The following is a 27,922-nucleotide window of genomic DNA, read 5'->3' as shown; positions in this document are numbered from 1 at the left end:
CAACCTGGTTCTGTTTTTGCTAACGGAGTGACGGAGTCGCGACCGACAGAGTTGCATTTTTTTCAGCTGGACTTCCTCCTCCTTGCTCCGCTTCGCCTGTTCCTCTGAGGCGCCGGGGTCCCTTCAGGGGAAAGCGAGAAGCAGGAGGACCTGGTACGGGGACGGGAGGAAGTAGCTGCAGCAGGAAGAGGGCGGTCCCCTAAGAAAATCCTCCCCCTCCTTGAAGAAACGGGCAGCCCAGTCTGGCTTTTTTACTTTCGTTAGTGCAGGCGGTAGGATAGCTGGAAGCGCCGAGGAAGCAACAGGTGCTAGGATCGACCACAGGTTAAAATAGGCTGCGGGGGTCTCAGCCGCAGATGGGAATCCTGCCAGTTGACTCGTTTGTTTGCAAACTCTCACTCTAACCAGCTGGGAAGAAGAAGGAGGAAATTTGACTCGGGTGGGGTATTTGGTCCTCTCGCTTTCTTTTCTTTCCTTCCCCTGGCACGACGGTATTTTCCTCTCCGTCCGAGAGAAGAGGGAAAAGCGGTGTGTTGCTACAATATCCTCTCCCTCTCGGGTGTTAGGAAAGGAGGAACTGGAAAGTGGTGGTGCCCTTAAATTTATCTGTTCATAATGTCCCCTTGGTTTACAATTCTCCCCTTACTTTCCATTTTAAAATTTGTCCTGTCAGGCCAATTAATATTTTTCATTATTTGATTTGGGAAGGTACGTTTTATGGTTTGCAGATAGCCTCTTTAGGTGGTGTTTTACTTTTCAATGCTGTTTCAAGGAGTGAGGTATTTTTCATTGTTCTGGAAAGTGGTGTTCAATTCTAATGTGGTTAGTGCCAAAATTGCCCTGCATGTCAGGCTAGTAAAGAATTACTGGTTAGTATATGACTGGGGGGCGTGAAAGTTGGAACTAAAAGTTACAGGGTTTCTGTTACAGGGTTTCACCCTCTTTAAAGTGTTATAAGGAATGTCAACAAGCTAAGTTACAATTGGTTGTCTTTGAAGGTGGTATTTTATTGTATGAAGTATATTATAACTTGCCCTATAGAATTTGTCTTACACTGATCTTGGTTTTGTGAAATTCAGAGAAAAATTAGCATACAAATGGCAAGATTTAGTCTATTGGATTAGTCTATTAGTCTAATTAGTTTATTGGATCACTTCCAATTGATTTCTTATTCACTTTTATTTATGATATTCTTGTATAATATAGGTATCAGCTTGGTTCTTGACAGATATTACTTCATAAAATAGTAATTTCTAGATACATATTTGTTTTTCTTACTTATGAAGTTACACTTGCAATATTTGTATATGTTAATCCACTTGGTTACTTGAACTAAATAATAATTGGTTTTAAATGAACAATAATTGATTTAAGTAGGGTTACATTTTTCATCTATTTAAAAACTACCCCACTTTTTAAAAAAATAGCAAATTACTAAGGTGGATCTAAAACAGGCCAAAGTAAAATTATTGTGATAACTATTGATTAATGAAAACATTCCCAGTATTTCATATTTTATAAGCAGCAGTATGGCAAGTGAAGTGATATTTCCACCTGGTAATTTTGAATCTATTTTGAAAATTCAGCAGAGCTCTGATTATGTTTATCCAATTGTTCACTTCATAACTATTAATTGCCTATACCTCCAAGGAGCTTGGTTAGTATATGAACAAATGTTTAATTTTGTATTTTAAGTACTTTATGTAAATAGTAGTAATATTTTGCAATTTTGGTGCTCAGATTTGACCTGGGACCACTTGCATTATTGTGACATAATCTCACTTTATTTACGGCCTGCCTGCAACTTCCATTTCCTGGTCAGGAATATTTATAATAGGGAATCTGCATCAATGTTATGATAATCACTATACAAAATCAATCGAAAGGTACAACTGGCAATGGTTTCCATTGGCAATATGATGACATATGGTGGAATAGCATATGCCAGTATGCTTGTGATTTCAGCATTCCCTGCATGATAATGATTTCTGGGTGAGAAACTTTGCCTTGAGTCAGACTGCTTGTTACTAATAAGCAGGTGGTAATGTAAAATAAATATTCACTGAGATATAATATTAATAATTGTGAAGTCTTAATATTGAAAAGTATATTGTATTGTCAAATAGAAAGTACATGTGTAGAAGAAAACATCTGGGTTATTTCACACTTCTTTCAGATTGTTTCATTTGTAGAAATTGATTATAAATATTGTCAGTTATTGTAATCTTTCAAGGATCTATTCTCTGTCATTCCAGGATACTTTTTAACAAGAAAAATTCTATTTTTTGCAATTTAATTATTTTCTTTTGTGAACATTATGTTTTTGTTGGTGAAGTCCAGAACTGTGTAGCTTGTTTAAGCTTTTGCATCATAGTGGTGATTCTGGTTCAGTTGATGATTATCTAAAGCCTGTAGATTCTTATCTGTTGTGTTATGGATATTAATGCATCAATTTTTCCTACATATGGTAAAAAAATTTCCCCCTATTGAATGGACTATTTAGTTTGTTTATATTATGATTTGATCCATAATGTCAGTTATCAATTAAACTTATGAAGCAAGAGCTGTAATCATCTAATTTTGATCATCTGCTAATCCTGAATAATTCTTGCAATGTATACCGTTTCTGTTAATGATTCAAGCATTTTATTAGCTTCCTTGGTTGTGTGTATATCCATAAATATTTCCAGGCAAACTGGAATAACTTGCCTATATTTGATCAGTCTTGTTTGGAGAAATGTCAGAATCTCATCTCTGCACTTTTTTTTTTTTTAACAATTGTATTCAAAAAAATTTAAATAAACAGAAAAACTTAATATAAACTAAAGTAGAATAAACAAGGAAAATCCAGAAGTTACAGAAAAAAGAAAAACACGAGAAAATATGGAAAAGAAAAAGGCAACAAAGATTAATAATAATAATAATAATAATAATAATAATAATAATAATAATAATAATAATCAAGTAGTGACTTCCAACTTTCATCACACTGCGCATAAGCTTATGTAATAAAAATTTCACCCTCTTCTAAAGTTACAAATAAAAGAACCTTCTTTTCCCCTTATTTGTACTTTTATCTTTATGCAATCCATTAGAAGTTACCAGAAATATAAACAAATAATTTATCCCTCATCCAATAGTCTAACTTTATATTCTTTATTTTTGCTGTTCACAATCTTAATTTTTAAATCATTCTAATGACATTACAGGATTTGACCTTTCATTCATCCTTGGCATTCAAGAATAACCTTCAAAGTTGTGTTTCTGTGTGTGTGTGTGTGTGTACACAGGCACACACAACACATAACTTTGAATATATGTATGCATGCTGATGCCTTTGGATAAAACGAGTTAGCTGGAAGAAAGTAAGATAAGAAATTCTTGAATTATACAGTATATAAGATACCTTAATCTACCGTAGAATTTTATAAAGTTTATATTTCTGTTAAATTGGGTCTTAATTCGTTTGGACAATCAGCACAGAATATTCAATAAACCACCTAAACCAAAGATGTAGCAAGCAACTGAAAAGACTTTATAAATTATTGGCCTTCCTATTGAAACAGCAAGAACTAAATATCATTTTTACTATAGATGCTTAGAGAAAAGCATGCAATAACCTGTTTTGACATCAGTATTTTTGAACTTTATTAAATTTAGAAAGAGGGTAGTAGTACAGAAATTAATTAATTTTTAATGAAATAGCTCTTCTAAAGAACACATACGACTGTGTTTTTTTTATAATGATACTGTGAGAACAGGACAAACTTCCTGATCTTATGCTTATCCTATTTAGTGGTATTGAACATATATTATTTGGTGGATTAGAATACTTTTTTTAAAAAATCCATTTTGGGGGGAGGAAAGTTTATTTATTGTACAAGCTTTAGCATGTGACTCTTATATAAGACTCCAAAGTATTATCTACAATCATCCCATGCCTTCTGGTTTTATAGAAAATAACAAAGATTAGATAATATTAGATAACTAATTAAAATTCTTGATATACATTCAGAAAAATTTGGGGGGGGGGGGGGGGGGGGGGGGGGGGGGGGGGGGGGGGGGGGGGGGGGGGGGGGGGGGGGGGGGGGGGGGGGGGGGGGGGGGGGGGGGGGGGGGGGGGGGGGGGGGGGGGGGGGGGGGGGGGGGGGGGGGGGGGGGGGGGGGGGGGGTGGGGGGGGTGGGGGTTGGGGGGTTGGGGGGGGGGGGGGGGGGGGGGGGGGGGGGGGGGGGGGGGGGGGGGGGGGGGGGGGGGGGGGGGGGGGGGGGGGGGGGGGGGGGGGGGTTTGTTGGGGGGGGTTGGGGGGGGGGGGGGAGGACACCCTTTTTGGGGGGGTTGTTTGTTTGTGGGGGTGGGTTTGTAGGGGAACACTTCCCGGGGGGGGAGAGAAATTTTTTAGAATCAGCAAAAATTATTTCACTAGGTTTGGAAAAGGAATTTTTGAAGCATATCAAAGACAATTGATTATGGCTAATCCTCAGCTCACAGCCAGTCGCTAACCCAACTGGTCAAAGTTACAAATGGACCCCAAAAAGGAATTTATGACCCAGATGCAAAGATCTGATAGCAGACACCCCCAATATGTGATTGCATTTTGGGTGCTGAGCAACTAGTATGCATTCATGGCTGTTCGCAATAACCCAGTGGTCCCCAACCTTTTTTTTGCTTGCCAGGGACCGGTTTCAAGCAGAAAAATTTTGCAAGGACCGGGGGAGAGAAAGAGAAGGAGGCTTACCGCTCTCGCTGCTCCACCAGCCCAGGAAGAAACTGCTTCAAAGAAGCGGGAGGGCTTTTCCTGTCGCCGCAGCTATTCCGAAGCGCCCATTTCACCCCCACCCCCCACCCCGCCCGCCCGCGCATCCTCAATCCACAGTGTCCCGTTCTGCCTGCCTGCCTTAGTTTCTGGTTGTTTGGGAGCAGCTTCGGCTGAGAATAATAACTATTCGCCTCTTTTACTCAGCCGAAGCTGTTCCGATTCAACCATTAACGAAGGCAGGCAGGCAGGCAGAACGGAGCACTGGGTTGAACTCGCGGCGGGCGGGTGGACGGTGGGGGTGGGGGAGAAACGGGCGCCGGGCGCTGCGGCGACAGGAAAAGCCCCCCCGCTTTGAGCAGTTTCTTCCTGGGCTGGTGGAGGAGCGAGAGAGCGACTGAGAGAGCTGACCCAGAGAGAAGGACAGGCTTCGGTTGCTTCCTCCCTCCCCTCTTTCATTTGTGTCCTTGATCCCGATCCCAGCAGCATTCACCGAAGGTGAAGAAAGCCGCCATTTTTTTAAAAAAAAATTCTTTGCGGCCCGGTAGAGAGTGCTCCACGGCCCGGTACCGGTCCGCGGCCCGTTGGTTGGGGACCCCTGCAATAACCGGTTGGTCATGTGACTGCAATTTGTGATGTTTTTGCAGGAACTCAGGGTTCCAATTTCTAACCAAAACTGCCCTACATTGAACAATGGATTTGCATACTGTGGCCTTCACTTTATCATTATAGTGTTATTTATTAATTGATTTGATTGCTACCTCTCTTGCCTCAAGGCGACTCTTGTTTGTTTAATGATTGCCGCCAAAAAGGTTGTAAAATTGAGTGCAATCATGCTGTGACCTGCTTTGCGACCTTCATGACTTACAAACAAAACTGTGAACTTGGTCATAAGTCAAGGATTATCTGTACTCTGAATGCTGTTTAGAAGGTACTGCAGCTTTCTTCTGCCCTGCATCATTTTACTAAAGTGATGAGTCCTTTGCTGGTGCTTGGAGAAGAACCATCACCATTTCACTTCATTTGCATGGGACATGCATACCATTGTAATTGCCTTTCTTTCCTGTTCAATTCATAATACATCTGTCAGCTTGTTAGATCCATGCCTCCTTCATTTGAAGCTTGATTCACTTGTATCTTGGTAACAGTTCTGGAGTGGTTTGCTATATAGCCCTTTTGTGGGACCTTTTAACCTTTTTAGTTGCCCCACACAAAATGCTGTGAGGTTAATCTATTATTTGTGAATGTATTACTAATCTATATATATAAAAGCAAAATACCACTTACGCATCATCACAAAATCTCCAGAAAAGTAAAGCCTACAAACTTGAAATTTGGCACATATGTTCTTCTTGGTTTCTAGGTGCTCACTAACAAAGGATTTTTCGAAATGACCATCAGAGCATTAGTATTTCCTATATTATTATTAACACACACCGATGCTAAGGAGTTCTACTCCCCCTCCCTACCTGAAAAGAAATCTCTTCCAACTGCAGTTGAGTTTAAGCCACGCCCAGGCTCCTTGCTGTTTCCTTTTTGCTCACACAGCAAATACTGTTTCAGTTTCCAAACAGCCCTGAACTCTCACACACTGACAGGACGCTAGCCAGATGAATACCAATGGATGCTGGTAGGCAGAGGCACAATGTCCCCCCTTATTTTCCTCCCCCAAAACTTGCCCGATAACATAGTTTCATAGTGAAGCATGGGTACCCTGCTAGTTACTTATAAATAAAAGTCAAGTGAGAACCTGCTTTATTTTATACTGCTTCTGTATGATCATAACACCCTTTTTTCCTCACTGATGTTTTGATAGGTCTTTGGCTCTCATTTAAGAATCAAAAAACGATTGTTTTTTATCTGATTTCTTGTTTTTTTTTTAATCATATGTAATGCATATAATGATTACAACTACTTGTATTCATTTCAGAAAGATGATTTGAGAGCTTCATGGTCTGATAATGCATAGTGCCACTTCTTGGGATGGTCACTTCATTGCTACATTTGATTCCCTGGCTCTGAGTTCCTATTGTGATTTCCAGGATCCTATGGGTACTGCCTGGTGTCTATCCTGAATAAAAGTGCAGAGGAATGGGCACTCCCACTTTGGCTTTGTGGACATGGGAGTTTGAATAAAGGTAATTCTTTCAGTTAGCTGGAGGGATGTGGAACATGCTTGTGCAGGCTGTGAAGCAAGGCTTGGTAAAGAGAATGGGAACAGATCCAGTACAGATTTCCAACATAATAGAAAGTGTTACTGTTACTAGGTGGCATTATTGTAAGATATTGTGCTTATAAAATGTAATAGCAAGTCTCACTGTCCCCTGTTTTGACACAACTGAACCCTGTTTTCTTGGTAGCAAATTTTTAGATTCCTCTTGCCATGGGATTTGCTGGCGTCTGCACTTTGCTTTGGTATCTTGAAGATTTAAATAATAAATAAACAAATAGCAGAACCTGGGTGAGGATGGGGCACAGGATGGATGGATGGATGGATGGATGGGTATGTAGATGGATAACAGAGCCTGACTATTGTAGATTTTTCTTTTATATGAGAAGGAAGATGAAACCATTTTCATTCAGCATTTTGGATGCTGAAATCTACAGTGTTCTGCAAGTCTATGTTTTATCTTTTAACAATCAAGATGTTGCTCATGAAACATTTTGTATTCTACTGAATATTCAGAACTTGGATATCTAAAATATTACCTTCCCCATAATGACCTTCATAAGAATTAAAATCTTCGTTTGGTGCCTTTCTTAATCTGTCAAAGAAAGAAATCTCTTCTACATACACAGCCTCGGTGGCGCAGTGGTTAGAATGCAGTATTGTAGGCTAATTCTGACCACTGTCAAAAGTTTGATCCTGATGGGGCTCAAGGTTGACTCAGCCTTCCATCCTTCCGAGGTGGGTAAAATGAGGACCCAGATTGTTGGAGGCAATATGCTGACTCTGTAAACCGCTTAGAGGGGGCTGTAAAGCACAACAAAGTGATATATAAGTCTAAGTGCTATTGCTATATGTATATCTTGGTATTCCCTTCTTTCTTAGACCTGATTTATTGACAGTTTTCAGCTACCTGGCAGACCTTTCTACTTATTAAGTATTAATATTCTAGGTGGCAATGTTGATTTACAAGATTTATTTAGGCTTCTGAAGTCTATTGGATAATTGTTATCATCTTAAAACCTTCTTAATCTTTGAATATTCTTCTAAGTGTAAAATGAAGAATGAGTGGAACAATTTGGTCTAAGTTTGTTTTTAGAATTAGAGATTAGGAGGATCATGATGCCATTTCTTGAAAAAGTGTAGTATTCGAAAAACAATAAATAAATAACTAAAAGTGTTCTCAGATTATTGCTTGTCAGTTTTTAATGCTTAAAACTTCTTGTATTTACAAAAGCTACAAATGAGCTCACCTTGTTTCTTTTTAAAAAAATGAAATTTAAAGAATCAAATAATGCTTAGTGTGTTTTGTGGAGACCAAACATTTTTTAGATCTACCTAATTTTTTTAATTTGTACTAGATCTGTTTTTTTTCTTCCTAGATGCAGCTGTAATCCTCGGCTGTGTGTCTCATTGAAAGGACCTAATGTTTTACATTATTGGTAAGTGAAGACAATCTATTCATAGAATCTGAAAGGAACCTTTGAGATTTTGTTCTTTTAACTTACCAGTAGTCCTCACCTTATGACCATTTGTTTAATGGCTGTTCAAAGTTACAACAGCAGCCTCGAAAAAAGTGACTTTTGTCCCATCCTCTACGTCAGGAGTGTCAAACTTGATTTCATTGAGGGCTGCATCAGGATTGTGTTTGACCTTGGGAGGGGCAGGGGGCGTGGCAAGGGTGGGAGTGGCTAGCTTGATGTTACTCCTGTCAAGGGCGCCTGTGGTGGTCTGAGCACTGTGTCAGTGAAAATGGACTCCCGAGCTCTGTTTTTACCTGCAACTGCTTCCTGCAACCCTCTGCCAGCCAAATACAAAGTTTGGGAGGGCCACCCACGGCCCTCCAGAGCTCCATTTTCACTAGCAGAGGCACTGCGGGCGAGTCCTTTGCTGTTTCCAGGGCAACCCTGCGGGCCAGATCTAAGCACCCCGTGGGCTGGATCTGGCCCCTGGGCCTTGAGCTTGACACCCCTGCTCTATGTTATGACCATTGTACCACCCCCATGGTCACTTGATTGCAATTTGGATGCTTGTCAACTGGCTCATGTTTACAATGTTTCCAGTGGCTCATGTTTACAATGGTTGTAGTCAAATGATAGTTGTGACTACAATTACAAGAATTTGTGAACTTCTTAGCTGGCTTCTGACAAGCAAAGTCAATTGGGAAAGTTAGATTTGCTTAATGACTGCATGATTCCCTTAATGGCCACATGATTCACCTAACAACTGCAGTAAAAATGATTGTGAAAATTGGTCACTCGAAGACCCACTTAATGACCAAAATTCCATGTTGCTAATTGTGGCAATAGGTCTGCAATTGCAAACATTACAGTTGAGCCCAACATTTCTATTGCTAAGTAAGGCAGTTGCTAAGTGAATCTGCTTCTCCGTTGTCTTTGCTTGTCAGAGGGACCCTGCAACCATCATAAATATGAGTCAGTTTCCAAGTATCTGAATTTTGATAATCTGACCATGGGTATGGTATAACCATCTTAAGTGTGAAAAACGTTCATAAGTCACTGTTTTCAGTGTTGTAACTTTGAATGGTCACTAAATAAAGTGTTGTAAGCTGAGGATTACTTGTAAAACGAAATTGCCATGGTGATGGATTTTGAGAGTTTTGTTGGATCCTATAACTATTGTTTTCTGTTTGACAGGTGGGATCACAGTGGTATCTGTGGTAGCTTTCTTTTTCACCATTAAGTTCCTCTTTGAGCTTGCCGCACGTGTAGTCAGCTTCCTCCAGCATGAGGACCGGGAACGTCGAGGAGAAAGGACCATTTATGACTATGTGCGAGGCAATTACTTGGACCCCCGCTCTTGTAAAGTCTTCTGGGATTGGAAGGATCCCTGTGAGGTGGGACGTAGTATGGCCTTCCGAGTGCATGTAAGAGGAAATTTCCAATTCTATGATAATTCGAGCAAGCGCAGAACGAAAAATCCAGGCCATCAGAGTTAAAAACATGAATAATTTGAGTAAACTCTGGAGACAGTGGAGGGTAGGGAGACCTGGCATGCTGCTATGGTCCACGAGGTCATGAAGAGTCAGACATGACTTAGCAACTGAACAACAATAAAACTACCATGTTTCTCCAACAATACGGCCTCCACCAATAGGAAGCCCCAGCATGATTTATTGGCATAAAATCAAATTAAGCCCCTCCCCCCAAATTAAGGCCCATATTAAACATGCGGAATGGCGGGGGGGGGGGGGCTTGCCGTTAGGAAGTACTTTGTTGCATGCCCGGATATGGTGCTGCCTGCGTTGGTGGGGCACTTCATATCAGGAGACCTTCCGCCACCGTTGCTTTTCCTTCATGCTCTTCATGCTCCGCCTGGGGCACCCAGTGCAGCTGACAGGTGGGCCCTCCTTCCCGGCGGCAGAGCTCTCATCAAGGCAGCGAGCACCTCCCCGCCGGGCCTCCGCTCATCCCTCCAGGGCCGCGCCAGAGCCGTGCGGGCTGGGCAGAGCCAGAAAATACCCGCGGCTCGCTTCCCGGCTCTGCCCAGCCCGCACGGCTCGCGCGCCCTGGTGGGATGAGCGGAGGTTTTTAAAATAATTCGCTTTACCTTCGAAGGCAAAGGGTAGGCGGCGACAGGAGCGCCTGAAGCCAAGTGTCTCCTCAGGGCTCCGGTTGCAGGGAGGAGCCCTGACTGGCCACACGTGGCTGCGCCAAACGTTGCGGCATTGCTCTAATGCCGTGGCAGCAAGGGAGAAGGGAAAGCAACGGTGGCGGAAGGTCTCCCGAACATCCAAGCTGTCGCCGCCCGCCCCCCCGAGGATGCAAGGGGGGGAATTAAGTCACCCCAAAAAGACGGCCTAGCCGTTTTTTGGGGAGTCAAAAAAAAAAATAAGGCCCGGCCTTATTATGTGAGAAACACGGTAATTTTTTAAAAAACTAATGAGGGTGATTTTTTTTTCTCCTTTTTCTCCTGCACTTCCTTTTTTGATATCATGTGTTGATCATTCCCTGTGCTACAAATATGTTTAACTACCGATTTGATTACAGAGTTGTATTTGCTGAATTTAGACATTATTATACTCTTGTAAGAATATATTTTTATTTCTTTGTTCTTTATTAATTTATCTTAATTGATGACTTCAAATTTGGATCTTACACTGTATGTATGTATATGCATGTGTATTGAAGCAAAGATTTCCCTCATGACTTGTGTAATGTCAGCAAGATGATTTTAGTTTGCTGCATTTTTTAATGGCTGATGTAAGAACTTAATGCCTTCACAATCTGCTATTCAATTAGCTTCTTAATTCCCATACAGTTGTTCTATAAAAATGGCCAGCCTTTCCCTGCTCATCATCCTGTTGGACTGCGAGTTCACATCTGCCATGTGGAGTTAGCAATAGATATTCCTGTCACCCAGGAAGTGCTTCAAGAACCTAGTTCCAATGTGGTAAAGGTGGCATTCACTGTGCGCAGAGCTGGGCGGTATGAGATAAGCGTAAAACTTGGAGGCTTGAATGTTGCGTATAGTCCTTACTACAAAGTATTTCAACCAGGTAAGTATTGCTTAAAGCAAAAACAAGTATTGGGGATAATATGTTGGTGTTTATTATATTTATATCATTAATTTATGGTAAAATTTTAATAATAGACATACTGAAACATAGAATGCTTACTTAAGTAAAAGCCCTATTTTTAGTATAGTGGAACCATAAAAATGACAAATTGTGTTCAGCTGTTTTACAAGTCCACTTTCTAGAATTTTTTTAAAGACCTTTGCATTCCATTTTGTCCTGCATGAGGTAATTAATCAGGATAAACATGTTATTATCAGAATCAAGTCATACCGTCATCCAACTGATGTACATAATTCAAGATTTCTTAATATTTTCCCTTTCACCAATGTAGAAAATATGCCATGCACATGGGAAATAATACACTGATTATATTAGAAGATTGAGCAATAGTAAAATCCTGGTACCTTGCTGCTACCATCATACTCATAGAACAAACCCTGAAATGAACCCTTAACTTGTGTTTATTGAGATTCATATTACCAATAGAAAAGAATATTTTTAGCTCGGGATTGAACTGTGGGGTTCTTGGTGCTCTACGAACTTGGTTCTTTTCTTGGAGACATTTTGTTATCCAACTAGTTATCATTAGTGGTAGAAGAGAGTGGATTTGCTTTCTGTTTATATTTTTGTTCTCGTGTTGAAACAAACAAAAAAAATAGACAAACAAATCACCTTGCCAGCAATCAGATAAGCAGAAAGATTGTGTACTTTATTGTTTAATTATTTTAATGTCTACCAGTTCTTATGTTTTTAAGATGCCCATAGTTGCCTCAGAATGAAATGGGCACGCATTAATAAATAAATAAAAACAAACAAGATCAAACTAGACCAACAATCAGGTAAAAAATGCATCAATCAAGGAATTGCCAACTGAGACAAACAAGTTGACAAACAATCACCAATATCGATTTCAAGGAACCACCAACACTGATAGGACAAGTCATTACTATATAAACAGAGAACAAACTTCACTATCATCACTGATGGTGTTACCTACTTAGGTAATGAGATGTTTGCAAGAAAACAAGTTCAGAGAGCACTAATGACTCTACAGAGATTCACGTTGTGCTTTTCACCACTATATTTTGCCTGTCAACATACCTGCTTAATTGCTTCCAATACCTTGTAAATTAAAAAGATGGAATAAACAATCCAGTAGAAAGAGGTTCAGAAGCAAACTTAACTATAACCTGAGCCATTGTATTGGCTGTAGTTGTCTGGAAATAATAATTTACCCAGTTGGTTTCCTGGTACAAAGTCTGCCCTTAAATATGTAGGGTGCATTTCACCATGAATAATTTTATCCAAGTGAAAAATTCTGCCACATTCAAACTCTCTTTTCTAGCTATGTAAATGTGAAATTAGTTCAGTCATATGTCCTTGAAAAATTGGGTTGACTCTGTATCTGTCACCATAACCCAGAAATAGTGATTTCTTCACTGTACATTTTGGGTGTAGAAATGTATGTTTGTTAGCCAACATTGGTTGCTTCATTTAGTATCAATCCTATTTCTACGTCACTACATTTTTGCAAATACCCTCCTTGTAATTTTATAAGGGATTTGTGCAATGTGTTTCTTATTTCAGGAATGGTAGTTCCCTCGAAAACCAAAATTGCCTGCCATTTCTCCACTCTGGTGCTGACATGTGGGCAGCCACATACTTTGCAAATACTTCCCAGAGATGAATACGATAATCCTACTAGCAACTCAATATCATTGATAGATGAGCACAATTACAGCCTCTTGATCCATGAAGTAAGTGGACTTTATATGTTTCTTCTCATGTAAAACTTCAGACCAGTGGTGGGATTCAAATTTTTTTACTACCGGTTTTGTGGGCATGGCTTGGTGGGCATGGCAGGGGAAGGATACTGTAAAATCTCCATTCCCACACCACTCCGGGGGAAGGTTACTGCAAAATCCCGATTCCCTCCCCACTCCTGGGGGAAGGATACTGCAAAATCCCATTCCCTCCTCACCCCACTAACCTGCTTTCCAGCTCCATTCTCCTGTGCAGGGCAACAAAAGAAGACCCAGCCGATCAGCTGGGACTCAGGAGGCAGAGAATAGATGGGGGGTGGGGCCAGTCAGAGGTGGTATTCTGAACCACTCAAAATTTACGCTACCAGTTCTCCAGAACTGGTCAGAACCTGTTGAATACCATCTCTACTTCAGACCATACCAATGTCTCCTAACTCATACTTATTTTGTCTAGCTTGGCCCTCAGGAAGAAGAGCCTTCTGATGTTTTGTTTGAAAAGTCTGTGATGTCCAATCAACAGACTTGCCAAGTTTTCCTGAGACTCACCCTACTGCGTAGGGGTTGTTTCCATGCCTGCATCTCTTACCAAAACCAGCCTATTAGTAATGGAGAGTTTGACATCATTGTTCTCAATGGTAAGTGAATTGTTTTTTATATTTTGTGTATAGAACTTTAGCTTGGTATGTAGTCTTCAAAACAACATTGTGTACTTCATACCACAGTTAAAAATCTGGGTTTCTCAAATCTAATTCTTGTATTCTGCATTTTGGCATCTCATTATCTTGTGTCCTGTTATAAGCATTTTAAACTGAAAATTGCAATGTCATTATTACTTTGCTTGTTTTTTGAAATTGTTAATAGTAAAGAAAGGTATTTTAAATAAAAACATTATAGACTTTATTTCTTGCATTCCCTGAATAAGTAATTTAATTTTATATACATAAAGTGTTTTGGAATTTATAGTAGATATGCAATCTCAGCATATGAAATCTGAAAAAAAATTGGCAAATTATAAATGAATGATTCCAAGCACATGTTTACTAATTTAAAAAAATCTATAGTAGAAAAGCAATAGGTTTGAGGAATTTGCATCTCATTTCCCACTTCTGCTTCTATGAATCCATCTTCCAAAATATTGAAATGTACACATACATTCAATTGTTATCAGTATAGCCCTCTTTAGACATACATCTGAATGCATATGAAATTTAAGAATGTAATATATTTGGGCTGAAAATATTTGCAATGCCCCTCAGTTGTTCTTGAATGTTTACCTCCTTCCCTTTTTGTCATGGAGTGGCATGATTTGAAACAGAAAATGACTGGAAGAATAAGAAGTAGTGGGCACAGCCTGTCACTCAACTCACATTAAAACCAACCCACTCAAAAAGTGCAATTGAACATTAAGCCTCTATGAAATAACCTTGCATACACATGTGCCTTCAGATCAGTATTGACTCCTAATGACTGCCTGAACAAATCTCTGCAAGGTTTTTTTGTAAGATTTTCAGGAGTGCTTTGCTTCCTGCTTCCTAGGGTTCCGAGTGAAAGATTGCTTCTCAGGTTGCTTCGTGACTAGGGCAGGACTAGAACTCCTGATCTCCCGGTTTCTAGCCTGATGCCTAAACCACTAACTAGATCCGACTGGCTCTCTATGATATACCTTATTCATTAAGAATAAAACACATGCACTGCAAAATAATATTTTGGATCTACAGCATTTTAAAAACCCAGCTGCACAACTTGTGTTTCTATTCTGAGCTTTGCCTTGTATTACACTTTGTACCTGTCTTGCAGAGGATGAAAAGAACATTGTAGAGCGTAATGTTTCTACCTCAGGGGTCAGTATCTACTTTGAAGCCTACCTGTATAATGCTAGTAGCTATACCAACACTCAGTGGCATCTTCCACCCCTGAATTTGGGCTCCTTTCAGCGACGGCTTTCCACCGCTACTGAGGATGAGGATGAAGACTCTCCTTCTGATAGCCCGACCCCTGAAAAAGTGAAGAAACCCAAAAAAGTTTATTGCTACGTTTCACCTAAAGTAAGATATGTTTATCAGTTTTCCATTCAGACAATAACTATGTTAGCAACAGTTCTCATTGTCACTGTTTGGTATATTTCTAATTAGTAGTCATCTTCTAGAATTGTCTCAGTGTGGTGGTTATCAGGACAGGAGTATTGTGCTACAGTTTTTCTACAAGGCGACAGAATATTCATGTTGTCATGTCTCATCTCTGTGTTTGTTACAAATTTGAATTGTGGCTAAAGTCTACTTTAGATTATATTACTGAGCCGTGGGGGCACAGTGGTTGGAGTGCAGTACTCCAGGCTACTTCTGCTGCCTGCCGGCTGCCTGCAATTTGGCAGTTCAAATCTCACGAGGCTCAAGGTTGACTTAGCTTTCCCTCCTTCTGAGGTAGATAAAATGAGGACCCAAATTATTGGGGGCAATATGCTGACTCTGTAAACCACTTAGAGAGAGCTGGAAAGCACTGTAAAGCGGTATATAAGTGCTATTGCTATTTTGTTACATTAAAAAAGAATGAATTTGTTCAATGTTGACATCTTTTCAGAATAATGTATTCATGAAAATACGATTTCTGTTTTGTTTGCCTCAAAGCAATTCTCAGTGAAGGAATTCTACTTGAAGATTATTCCTTGGCGTCTCTTTACTTTCCGAGTATGTCCTGGCACCAAAGTGAGTTTGTGGAACTCCCTACTATGTGGTGGGACATGTTTTATTTTGAGAAAGTTTGTGGCATGAGGGGACTCAACTAGTTTGTTTCATTTGCAGGCCTAAATGAGATTTTTAGTTGGCATTTTAGAATACTCTAGGGAACTTGCTATGGCGTTGTCCTGTACTATATCCTGCACCCTGTCATTCAACTTCATTCTCCTTGTAACTTTCTTTTTGTTTCCTGAGCAAACAGATTCATTCTGTGGGAAATGGAATTTATAAATCACCTTTTTTTGCTAGCCAGTCCAGAACAAGGGGTCAGGCAAGATAATATGTACAAACACTGCTAATTGCATTTGCTTCATGTGCTGTGCTTTCTGGTGAATGATAGTTCCTTCTTCCTCTCCCTCCCCTATTTCTTGCATTTCTTGGTGTTAGTTTTCTTATCATGGGCCTGATCCTGTACACAAATTGCTGACATTGGTGGTGGATGATGGGATCCAGCCTCCTGTGGAGTTGAGCTGCAAAGAGAGGAACATCTTGGCAGCCACTTTTATTCGTTCTCTGCATAAAAATATAGGTAAAAGGACTCAGAGCAGAGGACTCTCTCTGCTGGTTGGTGTGTAATGAATTATAAGCATTTGTGCCATTGATAGATTTTGTATCATTCATTCATTCATTCATTCAATTTGCTTTCTGCCCATCTTGCTGCAAAGTGACTCTGCAAGGCGAAACTTAATGTGACATTAATTTATAAATGTGAAACATGAGTAGAATGCTTTAACTAAAGCATGTATAAGTATAGAGCAATTATGTATCTTTCTAACATATAAGCTTTCATATAAGCCTAACATATAAGCTTTCTAATCAATTTGGGTATTTCTTTATTTGGAGAGATATTTACCTCCTCTCTGCATTTGTAAAAATTTTGTGGTTCCACAATGGGGAATGCAAACAGTGCTCTAACATGTGGAACTTATCTGTGTGAATATTTGTTTGTGTGCATAAAAATTCAATGGGGAAAGAGGAAAAAAAGAGTCAAGAAAACGTTAATAAATAGAAATGTTAATTCCCTATTCTATAAGATAGTGCTTAGAGATATTTTTGTCACAATTTGCTATCTTATATAATTAATCTTTTGAAACAGAATCTATTATTTTAAGTACAATTTTGTTTTATTTTAATATTTGTACATGTTTAATTGTTTTAATGTTGTGAGGTTCCTACAGTCATTTACTTGAGATGGGCAACTATATAAATCAAATAAATACAATTATGTATGATCTGCCATAGGTTATCAGTTAATATATTTGAGATAAAGCATAACAGTTGCTTTAAGGCTGTTATGGCTGAGAAATCTCTATCTTGCAGTAAAAGTGTTCATGCGGACTTTGAAAAGTTCCAGATATGACTCTGGGCCTATTCATTTCAGGAGGCTCAGAGACTTTTCAAGACAAAGTCAACTTCTTCCAGAGGGAATTACGTCAGGTGCATATGAAGAAACCTCATTCCAAAATTTCTTTGAAAGTTAGCCGCCTTAATCTTCTGGATTCAGTGAGTATGTCTAATGTAGAAGTGTTAGAAAACACTTATTCTAGAAAAGGAATAACAATACTATATAATTTAAAATATATGTTTTTTTCTTCATCCTGATTGGTTGGGAGTCTTGGTCTGTGTTTATTGGTCTCGGAGTTTGCTGTGTTCTGCTTGATTGGTGTCTCTAATATCTTCTGTCTGTTTTTTGGCTCTTTTTGTATCTTGATTGGCTGGCAGCCAAATGTCAATCATTTGGAAGCCTGCACTCACAAACAAAAAAATCTCCACACCACAAGCCAGGCAAACACCTGGGCACAAACAAATCCCCCCTGATACTTCCAGCTCAAACACATCCCAACCAGGCACCCAGATGAAACCCAGCTTCCTAACTAATGATAGCCGTCCATTTACCCGAAGCCAAGCTGCACTAAAGGCCTCCAATAAAGCAACACAATGCTGCCAGCCAATCAAGATACAAAAAGAGCCAAAAAACAGACAGAAGATATTAGAGACACCAATCAAGCAGAACACAGCAAACTCCGAGACCAATAAACACAGACCAAGACTCCCAACCAATCAGGATGAAGAAAAAACCATTCTGGCACAGCAATAGGCTGCCCCAAATTTAAATCTGAAACCACTGTAAAAGTCTGACTCACAGACGGACACAATACAGAAGCCTGATGATGGCAGATGAGATTCTGCTGAAACGTTGCTACAACTTTAAAAACACCACTACTATGACGTGGGAAAATACCCGAACAAAGCTGAAGGCCATACATGTAAGTACCCGCGAAAACTTAAGAAAACAAATTATATATATATATATATATATATTTCTCTGAGGTTCTCGCGGGTATTTATGTGTGGATCTTTGGTTATTCGGGTTTTCTCCCGCGTAAGATTGGAAGTATCTTGGCAACGTTTCGATGAAGTCTCATTCGACAGAAGCCTGAAGATGATGAATGAGACTTCATCGAAACGTTGCCTAGATACTTCCAATCTTACGCGGGAGAAAACCCGAATAACCAAAGATCCATATATATATATATGGATATATCCATTTATATCCATAAAACTATATATTTATAGTTTTAAAAATAAAGGTAAAAACTAATACAAACTAATAGAAAGTAACAGAGAAAAAAGAAAAAACTCAAAGGAAAGATAAAAGTGTAAAAAAGACAATTAGAAAAGAAAAAAGATACAAAGAAATGACTTGTTTTTCTTTACAGCAGTTATATGTACAGCTATAAATTTACCTCTTTTTTTAAAGTTGCATCATGACTGTTTTCTATAATCTATCTAATCATGAAAATTATATCATAGGTTCATTTTTTTCTGTTTTACACAAATTTTATACACAATTTTATTTGAAAATCAGTCTTACAATGTCCATTATCACAAAACTTGTTTGTCTACTTTAAATTTTTCTGATAACTAAATAAAAAATCCACTGGCAACTATATCCTTCTGCCTCTAATTGTTCTCTTGATTTTATTTTGTATTCCCCTTGATAAAATTCTGTATCTCGCAATAAGTTAGTCATTTGTATTTGCCTATTATTTCTTGTCTATAAAATGCTTCTTGGGCTGAGAACTACATAGTTGTTTTCAGACCCAACTTGAATTGTATCTATTCTATATACTTAAAATGGTACATCTAACATAAAGTCCACATTAACTTTGACATTATCATGCCACAAATGTCCATGCCACCTAAATCTCAGGATGTGCCCTTCTATCTCCAAAAGCCTTGTTATTTTTAGCAGCACACACTTTTTCAACCGATCCAAATAGCAAACCATAAAGTACAATTTCAGATCAGGTAGATCCAATCCTCCTATAGATAAAAGAAAGAAATTTTGGAGAAGATCTATACATTGACAGTATTTATAGATGAAATATCAGATTTCCTAACACGTCTTGATTTTATTTTACTCAGACTCTGAAAGCCACACGGAATTTTTCTGTTTCTGATTGGAGCAAAAATTTTGAAGTGACTTTTCAGGATGAAGAAGGTATGTTAATTTGTTATGATATTGAAGAAAGAAAAATTAAAGTCTGCCTGTTTTGGCTTTCTGCAACCAATTCTTTGTTTGTTTGTTTGTTTACTTACTTACTTACTTACTTACTTACTTACTTACTTACTTACATTTATTGGCTGCTTATCTTACCACAGAGTAACTCTGGGCAGTGTGTATAGATGGATAGATAGAAAGAGAGAGAGGGAGGGAGGGAGGGAGAGAGAGAGAGAGAGAGAGAGAGAGAGAGAGAAAGAGAACTAGTAAATGCTACAATCCAGTAACATGTGGGGGGGGGGAGTGGGGCAGAGGTGGGATCTGTTGTTAATTGATCATCTGTTGATAATTGATGTTTTCCCCGTTGGGGTCCCAAGCTAACTGGCAGATCCAGGTCTTTAGGCTCTTACAAAAGCTCAGGAGAATTGGAACTGGGCTCACAGTGTTCCACAGGGCTAGAACAATAGCAGAGAAGGCCCTTTTCCTGGACCCTGCTAGCTAGAATAATCAGAGTGACAGGGTCACAGCATGCCTTCTCTGCTGGTATGGGTGGGACAGGTCAATCCCAATGGGATGAGACAGTTCCTCAAGTAGCCTGGACCCCATGCCAACACCTTTAATTGCACCTGGAAATAGACTGGCAGCCAATGCAACTTGCAGAGAAGTGGTATTACATGGGCCATTCTTCGGGACCCAAGAACTGCCCGCACCATTGCATTTTGCACCAGCTGTAGCTTCCAAATGCTCTTTAAGGGTAGCCCCATGTAGAGCACATTACAACAGTCCAACCGTGAGATGAATAGGGCCTGAATGACTGACAAAAGCCAAAATATCTATAGATTTCATTATATCGAACATTTTTGGGTGTACTTTCCAATATAAACAATTCTTATTTTACAAATAAAACAATATTTGGGTATCTCAAAGGTGCTTTTCCAAAAGGCAACCGGATTTTCTTGCTCTCTTCCTTGAAAACATTTCACTTCTCATCCAAGAATCTTCTTCAGTTGGGACAATTATGACTTGGGTGATTGAGAATTTCCACAGACAATGTTTGGGTATATTAAAAATTGCTAATCGAAAGTACGATGCTGAATAAAACAATTATCCAAGTATCTTAAATCCAATTACATGAATCTTTTTGCTACATTCATTGAATGTGGAGATATAGAATAATATTCTCTTCATGCGATACTCTCACTGGCTTTCCCAGTCTCTGAAACTCTGTGTTGTGGAAGGCTTGACTAGCCCTATTGCCCTTCTGCCTGCATGGAAAAAAAACTGACCTGTTGCTGAAATAGGTTTTAATTTGATAAGTGCTATTTGTTTTTTTTAATGATAGATTTTATTTACAACTATGTTATTTCATTTATTTCAATGAAAAGAACAGTTGTAAACTTAATAAATAAAAATGAATGGTAGAAAGCCACAGCAATAGAAATTTGGAGCATCATATTACAGTTGAGCACTATGTAATAAAAGACACCATGTCTAGGAAAATATTTTTCTTTGATCACTGTATTCTTGAATGCATAGCCTCCCCTAAGATCTACCTAATTTTGTTTTTTTTTCCCCCCCTTGCAGCCTTGGATTGGGGAGGTCCTCGTAGAGAGTGGTTTGAACTGATTTGTAAAGTTTTGTTTGACACAAACAACCAACTATTTACTCGCTTCAGTGATAATAATCAAGCACTGGTGGGTATCTTTCTATTTATCATAGTGGAAATACTGTATTTGTCTTTTACCACCACCACCCCATTCAGAGTCCTATGACCAAACAGTTGCATAATTCTCCAAGTTCTAAGTCTAAGAGGTCACTCTAGTTCAGGCCTCTTGTCCCTTTGACTGTCCCTGTCTAGTCTGTGGCAGCGATGACTGGGGGCAGTGAGGAAAGCAAAGGCAGCAGAGGCAGCAGTGGGGCAGCAGCCCCACATAACATTTCTAGTTTCTTATGTAGCCCCTTGGGAAACTTAATTGTCCACCCCTCCTCTATTGATTGTCATTCTGATTGTGGCTTTCTTGTTTGTAGGTACACCCCAATCCTGATCGACCTTCTTATCTAAGACTGAAGATATATGAATTTGCAGGGCGCTTGGTTGGAAAGTGTCTTTATGAGTCATCTCTGGGAGGAGCTTATAAGCAGCTGGTGAAAGCTCGATTCACACGATCGTTCTTGGCTCAGATCATAGGATTAAGAATGCACTACAAGGTAAAATCGCTCTTAATCTTTTGATTTTCTTTTAGAAAATAAAGGAGAGATCAAGATTTTGCACTGTGTCTTAACTTTATTTACTGTCTTGTCCTTCTTTCCATTTTGTTTTTCTTTTTAGTATTTTGAGACAGATGACCCAGAGTTCTATAAATCTAAAGTTTGCTTTATTCTGAATAATGATGTGAATGAAATGGAGTTAGTTTTTGCTGAGGAAAAATACAACAGAGCTGGACAGCTCGAGAAGGTGAGAAATCAGTTGTTGATAAATTATTGATCTTTTATTCTCATATTGCTGCACCATTGCTTTCTTTTTCATTGTTTATTCTATGGTTTCTTTACTGCTGTTTACACTTCTTTTCATTTCTCTGTTTTTATTGTTGTAAGCTGCCTAGAGTAGCCCCATAGTGAGATCAATAGTAAATAAATTTATCAAACAAACAAACAAACAGGAAAGATACAATTTAGATGTCTCCCATTTAGAAGTGGGAAAACGATATCATATGAAACAGATGTACTTTTTTCACCCAATGGACTTTCATTTCTTTTCAGGTAGTTGAACTGTTAACAGGGGGTGCTCAAATGCCAGTGACCAATGAGAATAAAATATTGTACCTGAATCTGCTTGCACAATATCGATTAGCCAATCAAATTAGAGAAGAAGTGGAACATTTTTTGAAAGGTAATGCACAAAATGTGATCTTTGTTTTGTTTTGTTCTGCTTTTCTTTTCCCCACTTTTTTGTTTCCTCCAAAGTGACTATTGTTCAGTTAAGTTAAAAGAAAAGAAGAAAGTCAGGAAATCAGGGTTTTAATGCCCTTTGCAGGTTGTTGTGATTGTTTATCTATCTTGCTGCTCTCTTTTAGGTCTCAATGAATTGGTTCCTGAAAACCTCTTGGCTATATTTGATGAAAATGAACTTGAGGTGAGAAGTTGGACTGCTATCATTAAGACAGGAGCATATTCTCAGTTAAATATGAGACAGTAGAATAATTGGTGCTGGATTTCCATTTACGAATGATTGTCTTGTTTGTATAAAATATATGACTTAACCAACATTATTTTTATGCAGCTAAGGTAAATTTGCTCATGAAATGAGCTCCATTCTTGAATATGGTTCCTGCTTCAAAGATCTTTCCAATCTAAGCTGGAGAAGGAAGTTGCAAGCATAGGCTACATGCACTTTGGAGAAATAGTGCCTTGCATTGCTTTTTAATAGTATTTTTTCTTACTTTAAATTTATTTGGGTGCTTGAAATTGTATTCCACAGAATCTGGGTTCCCTGAAAGACCAAACAAGAATCACTCAAATAGAGCCAGGGGCTTATTTTTCTAAAGTTTAATGGTAGAGGGGTGCAGGTTTTGCAACTTGTAAAAAGTTGAAAACGCTGCCCCCTTCAAATTGCCATATACTTAATGCTTTATGGCAGAAAATCTACGGTGGTTTGGAAAGTACAGAGTTTTATATATATATTTCTATGACATCTGAGTAAATTCCTAGTTTGGAAAACTGAATCATTCTTTGAGCTTTAATTCACAAGTTGGAAATTTTTCCCTGTTGTAGCCATTTGCCCTCCATCCCGCACTTTGAAAATTGGTGCTGTTGAAATTTAGCAGAAAAAAAGTGCAATTTGGGACACTGTAATTTTCACAAAATTTGGTCTTTATGGGAGGTTTGTAAAAAGAACATTTTATAATATTTGTGAAAATGTTCAACTTCCTTGTCGTTCATTGGTTGGTATCATTTGGCTATCATGTAGGCAATTCAACATGCAATTAAATGTCCCTATTCTTAATTCTGAGCATTTAAGGTTTATGAATGATGCATGGTTTGAAAGAAAAACATCAGAAGTTTGGTTTTTTTAAAAGAAAATGATGTTTATTTTTCTTCCAGTTGCTGATGTGCGGTACAGGAGATATCAACGTCTGTGATTTCAAAGCACACGCTGTGGTAGTGGGTGGTTCATGGCACTTCCGAGAGAAGGTAGCGTGACTTCCTTCCTCCATCTCAGATAATAGCAATGTTGCTTTTCTATGAAAAAGAGAACAATGCTTCATAAATTGAGGGAAGCATAATTAAAAGTGTAGGCTATGTTGCTGAATTTTTTAAAGACTTCTTTTTGTGTAAACCTAAAAATGTTCTTTAAACATGTAAACATTACTTTCTTTGTAATTTATTTGTATGTATCTGGGTGTGTATGTCACTTTAATTCACTTGTTTAAAACATCTTCAGAATTGGCTATGGCCCCTAGGGTGATTATTTTGCTATAAATTTAGTAACGTACTCATCCCCCCGTTTAATAATTTGTCATTCTTCTTGTTTCCCTGACCTTCACTGTAACATCTAGGTGATGCGCTGGTTTTGGACAGTAGTGTCTAGTTTTACACAGGAGGAACTGGCTAGACTGCTGCAATTTACCACTGGTTCTTCTCAGCTGCCTCCTGGAGGGTTTGCTGCACTTTGTCCATCTTTCCAAATTATTGCAGCTCCAACACATAGTACACTTCCTACAGCCCATACCTGGTGAGTATCTTCTAAGAGATACTTCGTGATCTGTAGCAAGCTTCATTCTGATATCACGGATAATTTTCACTGCTAGAGTGTTTTTAGCGATTTGCAGTGGTGTATTGTACTGTGAATAGTTAATACCTGTTCTCTTGCATAGGAAACATTGAAAGCATAGGTTTTAATGTTTCACAATTCTATACCATAAGCTGTGTTCTTTCTTTCAGTTTTAACCAGCTGTGCCTCCCAACTTATGATTCTTATGAAGAAGTGCACAAGATGCTGCAGCTGGCCATCAGTGAGGGCTGTGAAGGCTTTGGTATGCTCTGACACCTACTGGAGGAACCCGCTACCTTCTTTAATTCTTCAGGGCAAGGCTCAGTCTTAACTTCACAGATCCTTCTCTTGCCCATCCGAAAGGCGGTAGAGAGCAGAGAAAGGCACCATGTGAATTGGAACACTTCAGAGTCTCAACGCTGATCACTCCTTTCTCAGCATGGCACCTGTCATGAATTGGGGTTCACCTGTGGAGTGAGATTGGAGTTGTATTTCATAGGCATGATGTGTCTGGGATTACTGATTGGAGGAAGCACACGAATCAATGTTGCAGCTTGGTACAGGAGACAACTAGGATAGTTATATAACTTGTTACTTTGGAGAGATGACCAGATGAGTTTGGGAGCCCTGAATCCCCAGATTACAGGAAGCCTTCATATCTTCCCATGCCTTGACTTAAGTTTTCATGTAAGCAATCCCCTTTTTACTTGGATGTTAAAGGAAAGCTTTAAATTTTCTTAACCACCTTACACTGTATGCTGCCACTTCGTTCTGGTTGGTGAACTGGAGCACAAGTGCTGATCCTTGACAGTGATTTTGATCCTCCACCCAGTTGGTGGAGGAGGAACTGTTAAAATGATGGAAGAATTTCCATTGATTTTTGCCAGTGAAGTTAGAGAACATTGTAGCTTTCCAGATGCTGCAATCTCTCCTGTGGATGCTCACTGATTGATTGTGGAAATTTAGGCCCATGAGAGTTTGAGTTCAGAAACTCTGGGGGAGCCTCTTGTTAGTAACCTCTCTTCAGGTAATGGTAGCAAAAATGTTGTTTCTGTGTCTTGAATCAGGCAGAGAGTAGTTAAAACAAGGCAATTATTCCAGCATATTTTTCTTTCCTGTGTTCTGCATCAGAAGCATTCCACATGATATTTTTAGGAGATGATATTGAAGATGTTTACTATTGACACGGAGGAGATGGGCTTGCAATACAGTACGCTACTGTTTGAACTAGGAGACAGTGGTGTGAGTCGTCCTATATTATTGATGAGTATTTTTCAATTACAACACATTTAGCACTCTCACTTCCTTGGCAATAATGAGTGGGAATTCAGGGGTTCCAGCTGGCAGCTTAACCATTTTTTGTCAACAAAACCAAAATCTGATTGGATAATAAAGCTTGAGTATTTTATTGGCACCTAAAGTGCATTTATCCTGGTCAGAGGAGACAGATACCAATGACTAGAGATTATAGTGTCATTACCTGCTAAAAGAAGTCATTCTGCTACACACCGAGGCTCTAATTTTCTGGAGAAGAATGGGTATATCTTATGATATTATTTAATATTGTGGTTTACTTCTCCATCATCATTAGAATCATTTGCAAATTATAAGAAAGAAGACCGTTTGCAAATCTGCCTCATTGAATATTGTTAACTTTTTCTTTGTTTGAATATGTACCACATTGATAAAGAAGTTCAAGCCATTATTTTGCCAAAAACCGTTGGACTATTGAGTATTGAAACAATTCAGGGATCCCTTCCTTGGGGGGCATTTTTAGAGACCAACACTGTATTTTTCTCCATTGGCAGCCATTTTTCTCCTTTAAGCATGTAGGTACCATTTTGATTGTATTAAGAATAAATTCTGTGGTCAGTGCAATAAAGGCTTGTAAATGCCTTGAAACATTCATTGCCCACTGCTCATCCGGGGGACCAAACAAAGTCTATGCTGCATAGCTCAGCCAGGTGATGGTTTAGAGCAGGGGTGTCAAACTCGTGACCCACGGGCTGGATATGTCACACACTGGCCACACCCACCCCTGGTTTAGTGAAGGGGAAAAAGTTGCGATATGTCACGTGACAATGCTGTGTTGTCGTGAATTTGACTCCCCTGGTTTAGAGGGTTGGGTGTTTCTTGATGCTGTTCCGGTCTTTTCTTTTGCTCCATTGACCTCCCAAGGGCATTCCCAGGCATGGCTGGAGGCTGGCTCTGCTATATCTTCCTCAGGAATCCCTTTGTTTCTTTTTTAGAGCTCAGTTGTTGTTTTTTAACTGAGGATTGAGTGGCTGGATATTCAGCAGACATCTTCTGTTTGAAACCACTCTATTAATAAATGCATTTGGCACGTCTTGCCTCTTTGCAGAAGCCAAGGATTTTCATTTTATGTAAGCAGAGTCAAAACAGTGGTAGATGCCCCTTGTTCTTAGCTAAAATATATATTCTTTGTGTTTCCCAGCATTCCCTTAATTAACAGGGTCACATTTGTCCCAGTACTTTATAGTTTCAGTGCATTTTCCTAAATCCTTGTTGCTTAATTCTTCCCTACTCCAGTTATAATACTCCAGTTCTTTTTGTGTGTCGTGATTCAGGCTGTGCTGTAACCAGCTCTAATGTGTATGCACACACATGTGAGTGCTGAATAAGTTTTATGTTTCTTTGGTCCTTGTTTGTTTCACCCAATATGGAATAATTCCAGGGATAGAGATTTAGCTTATGATGTAGGTTCCTATAGACCTCTGTCTCTTGGATTGGATACCATAGGATATCCTACCTATGAGACTATCTTGCATGCTTTAATATCAAGACCTGTTACTTTAGCTTGGTCAGGGCCAGGCCCCAATGGCCAGTTTCAGGTAGGATTCAGCAAGATTATGTAAACCTCTAATGTAAATAGTTTATACAATAAATAAAACATTTGAAATACGATTTGTCTCTCACTGTTTCTAAGACAGGTTGTTTTAAATAATGAAGTGGGATATGTGGGAGGGGGTGGGTAGGGAAGATACTTTCTCAGGTATTTCTTCATTCATACTTTGGTTTGCTGACTTCTGTAACGTAGTTCTAGACTTCACAAGTAAAGTAACAGCCAACCATACTTTTGTCACCCCTTCTAAAAATGTACATGTGCTTTGTCTGACACTGATCTACGTTTCATTTAATTGGTTTCATATTAATTGACATTATCCCAACATTTACTGGATAATTTGCTGTCATTATGCTAAAATTAAGTTACTTTTATGATTAAAGATGAATTGCTATTATCTCATTTCCTTAGGATTGTAACCAGAGAGATTAATGTGTTTTAATCAGGAATATGTAGTTTGTATAGATAATTTAACATGCAGTTGATTTTTTTATAGTGAAAAATGAGTTCTATTTATTTTGGGACTATATTTCATTAAAAAAATCTCATTTTTGAATAATAATAGTAGTATATATATATATATATTGTTTATTTCATTTACCAACATGTGTACGCTGCCTGATGATAAGTTTCTAAGTAGTTTACAGTAAACACAATAAAACAAATACGCATAAAAACCAAACCAAATGAATAAAAGCTCTTGGTACTCTTGCTATTTATGCTTCAATTTAAAACAACAATTGTTATTAAAAAATCTAAAAAATATATCTATGTTGGATCCTAAAGACAAAAATCCACTATCCATTTTCTAAAGGAAGAAGAATGAA

At 38.8% G+C, this 27,922-nt stretch overlaps 1 protein-coding gene across 3 annotated transcripts; it reads left to right on the top strand.

The window, feature by feature from the left end:
• The first annotated feature begins 12 nt into the window (after positions 1–12).
• Positions 13–27,157, top strand: AREL1 (apoptosis resistant E3 ubiquitin protein ligase 1). Of its 3 annotated transcripts, none has more exons than XM_026664432.2 (20): positions 13–153; positions 6,685–6,892; positions 8,304–8,363; positions 9,579–9,808; positions 11,203–11,440; positions 13,049–13,218; positions 13,679–13,859; positions 15,022–15,269; positions 15,849–15,926; positions 16,344–16,485; positions 17,338–17,459; positions 19,386–19,461; positions 21,046–21,155; positions 21,490–21,669; positions 21,791–21,916; positions 22,222–22,351; positions 22,536–22,594; positions 23,563–23,652; positions 24,018–24,193; positions 24,403–27,157. In XM_026664432.2, the coding sequence occupies exons 3-20, from the start codon at positions 8,348–8,350 to the stop codon at positions 24,503–24,505; spliced, it is 2,475 nt and encodes an 824-aa protein (XP_026520217.2). In that variant the 5' UTR covers positions 13–153; positions 6,685–6,892; positions 8,304–8,347; the 3' UTR covers positions 24,506–27,157. The 3 variants fall into 3 exon arrangements, with proteins under 3 accessions (XP_026520217.2, XP_087808014.1, XP_087808013.1); XM_087951888.1 differs by lacking the exon at positions 13–153 and adding an exon at positions 181–305; XM_087951887.1 differs by lacking the exon at positions 13–153 and adding an exon at positions 190–324.
• The last annotated feature ends 765 nt before the right edge of the window (positions 27,158–27,922 follow it).

Source organism: Notechis scutatus, chromosome 1 (assembly GCF_049901735.1).
Source record: "Notechis scutatus isolate UNSWTSFEM ecotype Mainland chromosome 1, rNotScu1.2, whole genome shotgun sequence".
Classification (NCBI taxonomy): Eukaryota; Metazoa; Chordata; class Lepidosauria; order Squamata; family Elapidae; genus Notechis; species Notechis scutatus.
Note: the sequence above shows the minus strand (reverse complement) of the source record. Positions and strands in the feature narration are given on the sequence as shown.

What these genes read in the sequence shown, in the direction of transcription:
- AREL1 (XM_026664432.2), top strand. An exon ending in CTACAAAGTATTTCAACCAG is followed by an intron (nt 11,441 to 13,048) that starts GTAAGTATTGCT and finishes TTCTTATTTCAG; the next exon opens with GAATGGTAGTTCCCTCGAAA. An exon ending in TTCTCTGCATAAAAATATAG is followed by an intron (nt 16,486 to 17,337) that starts GTAAAAGGACTC and finishes TATTCATTTCAG; the next exon opens with GAGGCTCAGAGACTTTTCAA.